Source organism: Prionailurus viverrinus, chromosome F1, assembly GCF_022837055.1.
Source record: "Prionailurus viverrinus isolate Anna chromosome F1, UM_Priviv_1.0, whole genome shotgun sequence".
NCBI classification, from domain to species: Eukaryota; Metazoa; Chordata; class Mammalia; order Carnivora; family Felidae; genus Prionailurus; species Prionailurus viverrinus.
Genome location: NC_062577.1, coordinates 12,299,063 through 12,313,832, shown reverse-complemented (window position 1 = coordinate 12,313,832; position 14,770 = coordinate 12,299,063). Strand labels below are relative to the sequence as shown.

Below are 14,770 nucleotides of genomic sequence, written 5' to 3'. Positions count from 1 at the left end.
GAACAGCTTTTATATTTTGTAATTACATCAGAAACTATATCCATAGATAGATAAACCCTTGTTTGCTAGGATTTCACTCATACATACTACCTCTGCAACTACCATTCAAATTCCCTTCCCATCTAGCATGACTATCCAGATGCTTCTACGCATATGGTCTAGGATCTCTTTAATAATTCTTTCCCCCCATAAATTCACAGCCCATTCTTCCAAGGAATCCGCTTATCAACATAAGCACTTAGGGTAGAAGAAACAACTTGTGCTTGCATTTTTTTTTCTCTTCTCTTTCTTTTCATCCACGCTTATTTTATTTCTATGGAAATATATTTCAAAGGCAGTATCTTTGATTTCAACTCAAGTTCAATATTGGGACTAGGAGCTTCCTAAACTATACCACAACAAAATATCCACATATTTCAGGGGGAAAAAAAGTTGGGAAATACTTTAGTAGTGTCTAGGAAAATCCCCAAATACTCACTTGTAGCAGAACCAAAAAGATTTTTTGTGGATTTATCCTCCCCAGTATTATAATCCAGTGGATAATCTGTTTAAAGAGAAAATGAAGGTAATTAACTAAAACTATCCCTATCAAAGTCGGCTGACATTTAAAGCATATTTTATTATAAATATTCACTATAATCTAAAATATATTCACAAAAAGTTTATGAGATTCAGAAGCCGTTTATCACACAGATGTAAACTAAGGAAAATAATTCCACTGCTTATCAAAATTTTAATCACATTTATAAGACTTTTTATTCAAGCTTTCCATGTACTTTACCAACCCTTAGTAAATGTTTTCATTTTGCTTATAGGAAAATTAGGGAAGGGAAAAATTCAGTTTTTCAGACTATGGTTTAAGACATCTTAAAACAAGGACTTGGGGCTCCTGGGTGGCTCAGGTGGTTAAGCATCGACTTCAGCTCAGGTCATGACCTTGCAGTTCATGAGTTTGAGCCTTGCGTCGGCTCTGTGCTGACAGCTCAGAGCCTGGAGCCCGCTTTGGATTCTGTGTCTCCCTCTCTCTCTGCCTTTCCTTTGCTTGCACTCTCTCTCTCTAAAATAAACATTAAAAAAAAGAAAAAAGCAAAACACAAGGACTTGATAAAGTAGAAATGGAGGGTGTCAAAAAACCTTGTCCTACCCCTTCAGGTTATTAGATTTTAAAAAACAAACAAACAAAAAAACCATACATAATAGTCGCATGTCTTAAAGCCACTTACCATAGTCTTCATCAAACAGTTCTTGACGTTCTGACTGATACTGGGAATCGGCGATCTCTTCATATTCTTCCACCATGCTGGTGCCAAATACCCTATTAACAACAATTTCATTAAAGACTTTCAAAACAAAACAGAGTTAAGACTCATCTCTTCATTACAAATGACAAAATACATTAACTTTGGTCATTTTTTGAGGGTCATTAGCTTTTAGACTTCAAAATAACGGCTGTTTCTTACACTGTAGTCATCCATCCACTGTGTCCATTAAAATGCTTTTAAGACATTTAAAAATGTAATGACCAGTTTTGATATCAGTCTAAGATTTTCCATATATTATCGTCATAGCAAAATAGCAAGCAAGCTAAGCCAGACACCTATAATAGTTATTTTTTCTCAGAGCAAATTTTTACATTTTTCTAAAATGGATTTAGGAACAAGAAAGGTTTAACAGCTTATATTTCTATAGTATTAACTTCACAAGATAGGAAATTATTTCTTCACTCTAAATATACTGGGATTTTTGTGTATCACTTTCTTTTTTTAATCACTTAGTAAATGTATGTTGTTCTTTAATACCTTATAAGGCTTAATGGACAAAAGTGCTCTGATCCAAAATGTGATACCAACTCCACCTAAAGAATAAAAGCACAGTGCATGTGAGATTATCTAGCAATGTATTCAGTTTCTTTCATTATAACATTTCTAAAAATAAAGTCCTCATTTCCCCAAAAATCAATAATGGTAAAATTTTGCTTTTTTGCCATGCAGTAATATGCCATGCCTTGTTATTCAATATTGCAAAAGAGAAGGTTGCTAACCTTTATGTACTTGATGAACATCTGAAGCAAGAGAAAGGAAAAGAAAAAGAAATCAGTTCCAAAGTCTGGATAACATGCCATAAGCAACATTTAATATTTGTAAATTATACTGTATAATTAAAGTATAGAAAGCAATGTACTGTAATGGATAACATTGTAGTACTCTTATTTCTCTGCAGAAATCAAATCAATGATTTAAATTCTTACCATCACAACTAGAAAGTATAATTGAACTGTAATGAACTAAATTAACTTTAAGGTTATGTTGCTTAAGCTAAAATTCATTGCTGCTGTTTTATTTATCTGTCAGAAATAAAAGCATTATAAAAGTAATAAAGAGAGGAATCTGGGTGGCTCAAATTGGTTAAGCATCCAACTCTTGAATAAGGCTCAGGTCATGATTTCATAGTTTGTGGGATCCAGCCCCACATGGCGCTCTGCGCTGATAGCATGGAGCCTGTTTGGGATTCTCTCTCTCTCTCTCTCTCTCTCTCTCTCTCTCTCTCTCTCTCTCTCCCTCCTTCTCTCCTTCCCTCTATCTCTCTCTCAAAAATAAATAAACTTAAAAAAATACATAAAAGTAATAAAGAGGATCTAGAAACAGCCTGTGTCTTATATTAATTCAAAATTATAGATACATATCATATATGTATCTGTATATTATTTATATACTGATACATATGTGGATATACACATATACATACATAATGATAAAAATATTAGCATAATACAAAATAATATTTATTCTTATATAATACCATATACAAATTTTTTTAGGGAAAGCATGAATTTTTCATATGCTATGTTATTTCAAGTATAACTTACAGAACTAAAAGATATGTATCAACCCACTGTTAAAATACAAACTGTTAAAAAGTAGTTTGTACATCTGGGTTTATTTGGGGATAAGGAAAATCCAGGTAAACTTACATAATATTTGTTAACATTGGACTTAGAATTAAATGTTTTTTGCTTTTAGACTACTACCAAAAAGAGCATTTTAGACAGCTAATCATCAAAATGCTCCATAGTGTCCCACCATAAAAAACACAAAGTAGGGGCTGGCATTTTTTTACCACCAATAAAATGCTCTGCCATTATTAATAAAGTAGTTGGTATGAGAATGATTCTTGGAACTATTTCATAACATGTGCATTGTCTCAATTGTAAAATTAAATGCCAAATAATTCTTACAATTTTTCCTTTTCCTAGTATAAAAACTGCTATAGAAAAAGGCCATTAAACAATTATTTCAGAATTCACTTTAAAAGAAACTGAAAATATACCTTCATTTTTCTGAACACTGTTGAACTATTTATTAACTATATTTTAAAAATAGAATTTAGCATTTTTAGATTGAGACTAGGAATACTACAAGTTTACCCATTCATTGAAGCCAATTTAATACATGCTTAAAAAAGATACACATTTAAAGAAGAAAAGACAGAAATTAGAGCTGCTGTCATTCCAAAAGGTCATATTACAAACACAATTGTACTTTAAGGTGTGCTATTATTTTAAGGAAAAAAAAAGAGAGGAAGAGAGGTATAAGAAATTCCCATAGTTTGCCTAAAATCCAATTCAAAAGTGAGAATTCTATTTGGTAGAGATTTCCACCTCTACATTGTGGAAGAAGCAGCAAGAATAGTGAATATAAGTGTTTTTAAAAGTTTATTTAAAATTGGCATTTGGACACAGAATAGTTCACTTGAATATACAATAAAAAAGGCAAAAGTTATAATATTAAAATTAAAATAATCTAAGAATCAGATTCTAAACAAGAAAATCAGACCTGCTTAAAGACTTCAGTGACTAACAATAATCTGGGCTTTGAAATAAAGATATGATACTATAGGGTGCCTGGGTAAGCGTCCAACTTCGGCTCAGGTCATGATCTCACAGTTCGTGAGTTCAAGCCCCACATCAGGCTCTGTGTGGACAGCTCAGAGCCTGAAGCCTACTTTGGATTCTGTATCTCCCTCTCTCTCTCACACACACACTCTCAAAAATAAAGATATGATACTATGAAGATGACATTTTACATAAAGACTCAAAAAAAATATTGATACAATTTTAAATTTCATCAGAGCTGCAAATATCAAAAAATTGGCCTAAGTTTCCAGGTATACAAAAGGGAATGTATTAATATTTGTCTCATAAAATAACATCCATGCAAGAATTTTATCAAAAAGAATATTGCATTAAATTTCCTCTTAAGTTTTATGATTTCTAAAAAGGTGGGGTGAGGAGCAAAGAAGTATAAATAATAGGTATGTTTTCATTAAAAAACATACTCCTGTATGTATAAACTTTACCTTCACATATTTTGCATACATCTGTTCATCCAAAGGGAAACTCTGGACATTCCTCTCATCTCTTCCATGGAAAGTACCCAGCTTAATCCACTTATTTGTGGGATATCTAGGAAATAGAAACATTTTTAAAAAAAAATCATAAACCACATATTGAGAGTTCCATCACATCTTCAAAATACATCCTGTTTGGCTTTTTTTCCCCTCTCTGGGTGAACATCTCACTTAACATAGTTTAAATATGAGTAAAATATTGGGTTGAATAAATACATTTCCTTTTCCAACTAAACTCTGACAGATTCCTCTTTACAAGGGAAGAGTATCTTGAAAATCACACCATTACCGAAAGCAAGAAAAGGAGAAGACAAGGTAGAACCAAAACTGTTTGTTGGGCTTCTATCCAAGTACAATGGAGGTTTTAAAATAAAGAGTAACCAAGAGATTATTTTGGAAGAAGGAGGTTCTACTTTTCACGTACTGAAACGTATGTGATGATATAAAGTCTAAGTAAAAGTACTGGTGGAAAGGGAATCAGAAAAAATCCTTTACCATTAGATTGGAATTTCACAGATCTTACATAGCTGTTCCCCCTCTTTAAAAGGAAATCTAACATAAAAGCCTACAGGTATTATTTTTTATTATTACAGCATTTTAAAAATCCCTCCAAGTAATGAATGCTCTTAAAATTACAGCTTAGAGAAAAAGAAGGGATCAGAGCAAGGTTATTATATGAAAAATGGTTGGAATTCAAAAGGTCTTGAGAATTAACTTCAATAACTGTATATATGCAGTGCTGAGTGTGAGATGGGAGAAGAAACAGCATGGAAAATAAAACCACTAATGATCAACTACAGAAGAATGTTTAAATGAATAGCATTCTACATGTCACATTGGGGACACTCAAAGTATTTATGGAATTAATAAATACCCCTAGTGGGGGAAAATTTAAACTATTCATTAAAAATGGTATATTTAATGTATAGAATTATTGAATCAATATGTTGCACACCTGAAACTAATACAACATTGTATGTTAATTATACCTTAATCAATCAATCAATCAATCAAGAATTTTAAATGGTGTCTTTTAAGGATAGTTATCAGGATGTAAGCAGTAAAAACTCATTTTTTAATACAATTAGTAAATATATAGAAAAGACTGGAAAGAATAAATTAAAATGCTAATAAGTTATCTCTGGTTGATTAGATTGTGGTTCTTTACCAAATTCCTTATAATACATGTTTATTCTTTTATAATCACACACACAACACAAAGTTTTTAAAATATACTTTAACAAAAATACATTTCATGATAAAAAATGAAACACTCATGAATGTTTTTAATAACTTTTTAAAGAAATGTTTGGCAGCAACAGGTTATAATTAAAAATAAGGGCTCTGGGGCCACATGGTGGCTCAGTTGGTTAAGCATCTGACTCTTGATTTCAGCTCAGGTCATAATTTCAAGGTTCCTGGGTTCAAGCCCCTTGTTTGGCTCTGCACTATGACAGTGGAGCCTGCTAGGGACTCACTCACTCACTCTCTCTCTCTCTGCCCCTCCACCTCTCATGCTCACTCTCTCTCTCTTTCTCTCTCACTCAAAATAAATAAATTAAAAAAAAAAAAAAAAGGACCTTGAAGTCATACACATCTAGGTTTGAATAAGTCACCTGACCTAGGCAAACTACTTAACCTCATCTTATAAAGGAATAAGATCATAGGATGATTATAAATAAGATCATAGGATGATTATAAAAACTATATGAGTTAATGAAAGTAACCTGATTCACAAGTGCCTGATACTACGGTAGTAGTATTATTGTTCTTACAAACTGATACATTAAAATAAAAGAAATAAAATTAAAGTTTTTTAAAAAGTGATTCATTTAAAAAAATTTTTTTTTCAACGTTTATTTATTTTTGGGACCGAGACAGACAGAGCATGAACGGGGGAGGGGCAGAGAGAGAGGGAGACACAGAATCGGAAGCAGGCTCCAGGGCTCTGAGCCGTCAGCCCACAGCCTGACGCGGGGCTCGAACTCACGGACCGCGAGATCGTGACCTGGCTGAAGTCGGACGCTTAACTGACTGCGCCACCCAGGCGCCCCAAAAAGTGATTCATTTAAAAATTTTTATTCTGGAGATCTAACAAACTCTGTAGAAGGCAGCCTTAGAATTTACCTGTCACTGATAGAAACCAGAAAGTCTTTCGGAGTAGAAGAAAACAATTCATAATTTGCAATATCAAGCTGCTTTACTTGAATTGGTTCACAAAGTTCAATAACAAACCTTTAAAAAGAACACAAGACAATTATTGAGATAAACCAACCAAAATAAGAGTTCATATGAAACATAAAGAGTTTGCATAAAATAGACTTTCACTAAGTTACTCATTATTTCTCTAGCATATCATTAGTTGGGGGGGTGGGGTAACTATAAATAACACAAGATATTTATATTGACTATAAATAACACAAGATATTGATAACAATATTTCAATGACAAAGCACATTCTTGGAGAAGGAATGACTTCACAAAGGACAGTTAGTAATAGTGTCAACTGACTAGTCTAGATGGCAGTTTGGCATATACGTGGCTTCAAAGGGTAACACAGCCTTTGATCTAGCAATACACTTTTAGAAATCTATCCTAAGGACACATTGATCCAAACATTCACCCCTGTATGTATATACAGTGTAACACAGCAAGGCACAGGGGGAAAAAGTCAACCTAGATGTTTAGCATAGAGGATTCAAGTATGGTCCACCCAAACAATCAGATACCAACAGGCATTAAAAATGATACTAGAGGGGCGCCTGGGTGGCTCAGTCGGTTGAGCGTCCGACTTTGGCTCAGGTAACGATCTCGTGGTCTGTGGGTTCGAGCCCCGCGTCAGGCTCTGTGCTGACAGCTCAGAGCCTGGAGCCTGTTTCGGATTCTGTGTCTCCCTCTTTCTCTGACCCTCCCCTGTTCATGCTCTCTCTCTCTCTGTCTCAAAAATAAATAAACGTTAAAAAAAAAAATGATACTAGAAACTATACATACCATTTATATAAAAATCTAGGAAATGTAAACTATAGTGATAGAAAACTGATCTTTAATTATTGTGGGGGCAGGGTTTAGGAAGGAAAAGTTACAAAGGAGCATGAGAAACCTTTTTAGGAAGGTGGATATGTGCATTATCTTTATTGTGGTGATAATTTCACAGATGTATAAATGTCAAAAATTATCATATTGCATATTTTGACATGTTGCAGTTTATTTTACATGTGTATATATATTTTTATGTCAATTACGTCTCAATAAAACTATTCTTTAAAAATGATGCTAGTGACCTGTACTTATAAACATGGAAGAATGCCATAAAATACTGCTTCTTAGGAAAAATTAAAAGTATGGTATCATGTGTGTAAAATAAAACTGCATACAGTATGGCATTTGGGGAAGAGAAATACTCATGACATCTAGCACTCTAATCAATACTAATTACTATACTATAATTACTATATTACTATAATGTAATAACTATACCAAATGTTATTATATATATTGACAGTGAAATAAATCAAAAACATTAAAATTAACATATTGTGTTTAATTTATGACAGAGCAACAGAGCCAAGTTCTAAGAGATGGCAAAAGTGATCAGGTTTTAGAGAAAAGCTCATGAAGAGAAGCAAACTAACTTGCTAAATGCTTACTCTAGGTCAGATACTATGTTAGATGATTTACATCCATCCTTTAATTCTTACAACCACACTGCAAAGACTATCATCTCCATTTTATAAAACAATTCAATAAACACTAATTGGTTACTTCACATTCTTCTCGTCTATCTTTTAATAAGAAACCTCTCCTCCAAGATGTAGCTGAGCTCTTATGGCCACTGTATTTCTCAGTCTTGGCCATACTGCTTAGTTCTGGAGGATGGGCTGTGAGCAGAAGTGTCAAGTGCAATTTTCAGGTCAAGCCTTTAAACGGGAGCTGCTACTTCTCCATTTGCTTTCTACTGCCTTACAGGCTGTAATGAGAATGTGGGAGGAATAAATCATTTCAGCAACCCAGGCAGGGTCAACACCTGCAGGGGAGGAAAAGGAACATGACAGAAGGTGTGTGGGTCCTTTCATTGTTCTTTTACACTCCTGCACTACCTACCAGCTTGAGCTTTTCCATCAAAGAAAATTAAATCTCTTATTTAAACCACAGTTCCACGGTCTCTGTTAAAGCAGCAGAATCAAAAGCCCTAACAGTCATGCAGCCAACAAGCAGTGAAGCTAAAAGTCAAAATCCAAATCCACCTGGTTCCAAAGCCTAAACATTTCCCATACCACCAAAACAACCTTGGGAGAGGGAACTAAAGAAAATCAAACTGAGACTTTACTTGTTATTTACAATGACAATACTCTGAAAGAGTATTAAGAAGAAAATAAAAAGTTAATTCTCCCCACTTCTTTCTTTTGTATACAATGTATACAAAAGAATTTGTATACAATTCTCCACTTCTAAGAAGACATGAGCTATATATTAATATCAGAAAAAATAAGCTTTCAAACAAATATATTACCAGGTATAAAAAGTAAATTCACTGCTTTGGATTCTGTGTCTCCCCCTCTCTCTCTCTGCTCCTCCCCCACTCACGCTCTTTCTCTCCTTCAAAAATAAACAATAAAAAAAAAAGTTTTAAAAGGGGTGTCTGACTGGCTCAGCCAGGTAAGCATCTGACTTCAGCTCAGGTCATGATCTCACATGTTTGTGAGTTTGTGAGTTCGAGCCCCTCATCAGGCTCCGTGCTGACGGCTCAGGGACTGGAGCCTGCTACAGATTCTGTGTCTCCCTCTCTCTCTTCTCCTCCCCCACTCATGCTCTTTCTCTCCTTCAAAAATAAATAAATGTTAAAAAAAAAAAAAAAAGTAAATTCACCAAGAAGATTTAACAATTCTAACATGTGTATGCACCTAATAAATAGCCGCATGATACATAAAATGTAAATAGGTTGTAAATATTCCTCAGTTGATTTTAAAATGCTTTTTCATTTTTATGCCTCATCTTTTATGTTTTCTTAGAAGCAGAGAATATTCTGCGCAAATTAACAGAACTACATATAAAAGTTGACAAATCTAATTTCAACATGCTTCTTTTAATTATTTATAGGTCAGGAATTTTAAAAGATCTGAGATCTAAAAAAGAAAAATTAAAAAAAAAAAGATCAGACATCTAAACACAAAAGCAGTGTGATAAAACACCATGTATCAAAATTTAGTTGATATAATTAAGAAGGAAGTTTATAAACTTAAATGTGCATATCTCAAAAGAATTTAGTTCAATAGATTAAACTTAAAGAAAATATAAAATAATAAAGTTTCAAACAGAAATCCATAAAATAGGAAAAAATAAAAAGATATGATAGAAGGAATCAATAAAGTAAAAGTAGAATGTGGGGATTAAATAGGAGGCATAAATTAAAATATTAGGATTTAAAAAAAATTTAAAGCAGTATACTACAAATAACTTTATTATAAAAACTTTAAAAATGTATTAAACCAATTCCTAGAAAAGTATAATTTACCAAAACTAATTTAAGAATAAATAGAAAACCTAGTCATATAACTATTTGTTTTAAATGTAGTTTAAACATTTAAACTACATGCCATCTACTCACACCAGTACAAAATTGTACATGCACAAGTTTATTTACAGTAACACTGCAATGGCAAAAGATTATAAACAACTCATATATCCAACATCAGAAGACTAGTTAAGTCATGGTACAACCGTATAATGAAATTTTATACAGCTATCAAAAAGAATGAAAAAGTTTTCTATGAACAAAATTGAAAGATGACCAGATACTAAGTTAAAACTTAACTCAAGGTGAAAAATAGTGTGCATAATATACTATGTTCTGTGAAAAGATGTATAAAAATCTATATTTGTATAAATTTGTCTATATTTGCATAAAGAAACTGAAAACATATCTAAAAATTTAATAATGAATAAGAAGATGGATGACAGAGATTGGAAGGATATTTCTCATTGTAACTCCTTTATCCTTTTTGGGTTTGAACCATGTGAATGTATTAGTTAGTTTTCAAATCACATGCTTGAAAGAAAATTAGTTATCTTCCCATAGGCCCAGATGAGTTTATAGTTGAGTTCCAAACGTAGAATATATCCAATGGTACAAGGTTAGATGCAATGCCTTCAAAATAAGGAGTAAGAGGATACTGCCTACTATCTTTCTATTCACAATTTTCTCAAGGAACTTGCCAGCATGAGATGACAAAAAGAAAGTAAAATACAATGAAAAGGATTAAAAAAATTTTTAAAGAAGAAAAATTTGCAGAGAAGCTACAATTTTCTATACAGAAATCCTAAAGAATAATCCACATATTATTAGAAAAACAGAATATAAAAAGGTAGCTGGGTTTAAGATCCACATATAAAAAACTGGACATCTATACACAACAAAATATATATTTTTAAGATATATTTACAATAGCAACAAAAAATAGCTTCCCAGAAATGAACTTAATAAAAGATATACAACCATGAAAATTTTTAAAAATAATCTTACTGAAAGACATTAAGAGACAAGGAAAAATATGTCCTATTTATGGATAAGAAAACTCAAAATCTGATTCATCTCAAGATTCAATAAAATTCCAAACAAAATTTGACATGACATTTGGGGAACTCAACAGGATAAGTCCAAGATTGATAGGAAAAAGCAGAGCAGAAGAACAGTCAAGTCAGTCCTGAAGAATATGAGGCAAAAACTTGCTCTACCAGGTACTGAGATCCATAAAGCAAAAGGAAGTGTGGTGTTGCTACAGGCATCGATAAACTGGCCAACAGAACAGAACAGGGAATAGAGAAACAAACCCATGCTTAGAAGGAAACTTTGTGATAAAGGTACATTGTAAATCAGAGGGGAAAGTGTGAACTACAGAATAAACAATTATCTAAACAGCAAAATGGTGAGGGAAGAATGAGTCCCTTCTCCATACTATATTTAAAAAAATCCAACTGGGATTAAAAACCTAAATGTGAAAGGCAAATATTTTGTAGAATTTTAAAATTTGAGTTATCTTTTTTTTTTATGCCAAAGAAATCTGACATATAACAAATCCAAAATTGTATGACAGGTAAGTACAACTACATTAAGTTTCTATTCATCAAGACACTGATAAGAAACTGAAAGGATAATTCACAAACTAGAGAAAATATGTGCAACATATATAATTTATATGTTCCATCCAGAGCTAAGATAAAATGTGACATTGTATCCATTTTCTAAGATAAACAACTGCTAAGTTAGACTTCTACTAACCAGTTAAAAAAATAAAGCTTATCAATAGAAAACATAGGATAAAATAAGCATTTCAGAGGAGAGGAAAAACTGGTACATGAAAATATGCTCAATCTCACTGGTGATCAGGGACTGACATCTTTCTGGATAGAAACTCCACAACGGCAGAGATCTCAGTCTATTTTGTAAAACAATGTTATTCCAGCACCAGCAGCATCACTTAACATGTCCAACCTAACATGCTCAATAATCGAATGAACAAATGAATAAAGACTCAAAATCCTAGAATGTCAATTATCCTTTAATTCATCTATAGATTTGATACAACCAATAAAAATGCCAGCATTTTTCACAGAACTCAAGAAGATGACTCTAAATTTTAAAATAAAAAACAAAGAGACAAGAATAGTGAGGTATAACCTCTATAAATGGAGGTATAAACTTATTCTACCAGATATTAAGGCTTCTAAAACTACAGTGAGACTGTGTGGTCTTAATATACCTTAGGAGGAGTAACCTACTTACAATCAGGTGAAATCAGTTAAAGGTGTTCTAAAGTTACATGAAAAGACACATATGTGAATGAGCAAACACAAAATATGCAATAAACACATATACCTCAATACATGCTGTTTGGCAGAAACATTAAAATACAAATGGGTAGGGGCGCCTAGGTGGCGCAGTCGGTTAAGCGTCCGACTTCAGCCAGGTCACGATCTCGCGGTCCGGGAGTTCGAGCCCCGCGTCAGGCTCTGGGCTGATGGCTCAGAGCCTGGAGCCTGTTTCCGATTCTGTGTCTCCCTCTCTCTCTCTGCCCCTCCCCCGTTCATGCTCTGTCTCTCTCTGTCCCAAAAATAAATAAACGTTGAAAAAAAAATATTAAAAAAAAATAATAATAAATAAAATACAAATGGGTAGCGATGACTACTTCATACAACTTCATCCCAACATGTCTTTGCTTGAAATTCAAAATTTTGCAGTATAAACACTTAAGCTGTCTGTTAGTGACTACAGAGGCTCTTACAAATAAAAACAAAACCCCCAAATAACATTTTAATTACAATTGCAGACAATCATTTCCTCAAATCTAATATATGACATAAGGAAAAATGAGCTTTTAAAATTATCCCTTAAAACACTTTAATAATGTGGTGTTCATTTTCAAAATGAACCTAAATGTACCAAAAGGAGCAAAGGCCGACAGTAGAAAATAAGCACTCTCTTTAAAGTTTAAAGAGTTTTTCCTTAAAATAAGAAAAAAAATAACATATTTTTAGTAAATCAGTATGATGGTGATTTACTCAATTCTTTTTTGAACAGCTGCTTTTGAGCAATTAAATAAAAAAATCTAATGAAACTATTGGTAGAGCACACCTTATTTCCCCCCATGAATCTGTTCCTTTGCCTATGTTCTTAGTTAACAGCAGAATTATAGAACCAAGTAGTAGTCAAAATCCTGGGAGATTTCCGAGATAACTCTCTCCACATCCAGTTACTAACCAGGAGCTGCCAATTTTATCTGCTATATTTTTCATATCCCCCTCTCTTCTGTATCTGAACTGCCAATGCCTTAATTAAAGCAGGTTCCTAACTGGTTTCCATGCTCCCAACTGCATTCTGCTGTAGGCCATCCTTTGAGGACAAGCCTTCTTAAGACACCACTGATCTCACGTTACTGCCTTACTTAAAACAAACACTGACCTCTGTGGTCTTTAATAAACTTCAAAAAATTTTAAACTAAGGGGCTCCTGGGTGTCTCAGTTGGTTGAGCGTCTGACTCTTGATGTTGTCTCAGGTCATGATCCCAGCCAGGGTCGTGGGATCAAGACCAGTGTTGGGCTCTACAGTCAGCGTGAAGCCTGCTTAAGATTCTCTCTCTCTCCCTCTGCCCCTCACACACACTTGTGCTCTCTCTGTCTCTCTCTGTCTCTCTCTCTCTCTCAAAAAAGAAAAAAAAAAAAAAAAGAAGAAGAAGAAGAAGAAGAAGAAGAAAAAAGAAATATTTTAGCATGTCTCCTTATTCTTACAGTTCCTGAATGCCTTTGCCTTCCTCATTTGTGACTTCCTATGAATCCTTCAAGATTCAGCTCAGGAATTACTTCTTCTAGGAAACCCTCTCATCCCCTCTCACAGGTATATATCATCTCTGTTCCTACAATAACCTTTCAGCAATACTTCTTACACTACTTCATAATTGTTTAACTAGACTTATTTTTGTGTGTGGGTGTGACCTTAAAAGGAAAGGCATTTTATCTTCAATTCTGTATCCCAGGACCTAAGGTAATTATACTACCAGCACCTGTCAATCATAAATGCTTTTTAAGTGACTACATGAACAAATTAATCCTAACATAAAAGCTTACCATAATATATGTACATATATAGATTAAAGTACATAATTTTTTATTACTTACCAAATTTTAGTGCTGCAAGGATTCAACATATAAAGATCCATATTTTCTATAAGAATAGCAGATGTGCTCTGTTTTAAAGGGGGGAAGGGAATAAATTACTTATGGAAAAATATTTATTTCAACTCTAAAGACTTCTAGGATTTCTACATTTTTAGATCTTCAAATACTAAGATTCTAAAACATTCATTTGAGAAGAAGGCATAAAAATGGCTGAAGTTTACCAGTTATGTCTGTAAGTGTTAAGTTAGCCTTATGACAAAATGTTTAAAATTAAATGTCTGTTACCATAAAGGAAAAATGATTTTCTATTAGCTATTTCCTTTTTAAAATCTCAAACAGGTTTAAAAGTTAAAAATAAGATGAATGCCCTTCAGTAGATGAACAGAAACTGTGGCACATCCAGACAACAGAGTATTATTCAGTGCTAAAAATGTGAAGTCAATCTGAAAAGGTTACATATGGTATGATTCCAACTATGTGACATTCTGGAAAAGACAAAACTATGAAGATACTAAACAGACTGGTGGTTGCCAGGAGTCGAGGGGAGGAGGAATGATAGGTGGAGCACAGAGGATTTTTAGGGCAGTAAAAATACCCTACATGATACTATAATGGTGGGTACATGTCATTACACATTTGCCCAAACCCAAAAACCATATGGTAAGATGAACTCTAAGGTAAACTATGGACTTCA

The 14,770-nt window shown here is 33.3% G+C and overlaps 1 protein-coding gene across 3 annotated transcripts in view; it reads right to left on the bottom strand.

Moving 5' to 3' along the window:
• The window catches only part of SUCO (SUN domain containing ossification factor), a 91,732-nt gene that overhangs the window by 37,653 nt on the left and 39,309 nt on the right, over positions 1-14,770 (bottom strand). For 2 of the 3 annotated variants that reach the window (XR_007148213.1, XM_047840752.1), the window contains exons 9-15: positions 14,077-14,144; positions 6,535-6,642; positions 4,357-4,462; positions 2,042-2,062; positions 1,800-1,855; positions 1,224-1,315; positions 479-544 (exon numbers count right to left, since the gene is read on the bottom strand). Coding sequence is in view for 2 of the 3 variants with exons in the window: in XM_047840752.1 (XP_047696708.1) it covers positions 479-544; positions 1,224-1,315; positions 1,800-1,855; positions 2,042-2,062; positions 4,357-4,462; positions 6,535-6,642; positions 14,077-14,144 (517 nt within the window). In the remaining variant the exon portion in view is untranslated. The remainder of the gene's footprint in view (positions 1-478; positions 545-1,223; positions 1,316-1,799; positions 1,856-2,041; positions 2,063-4,356; positions 4,463-6,534; positions 6,643-14,076; positions 14,145-14,770) is intronic. The other variant, XM_047840753.1, reaches the window with a different exon arrangement.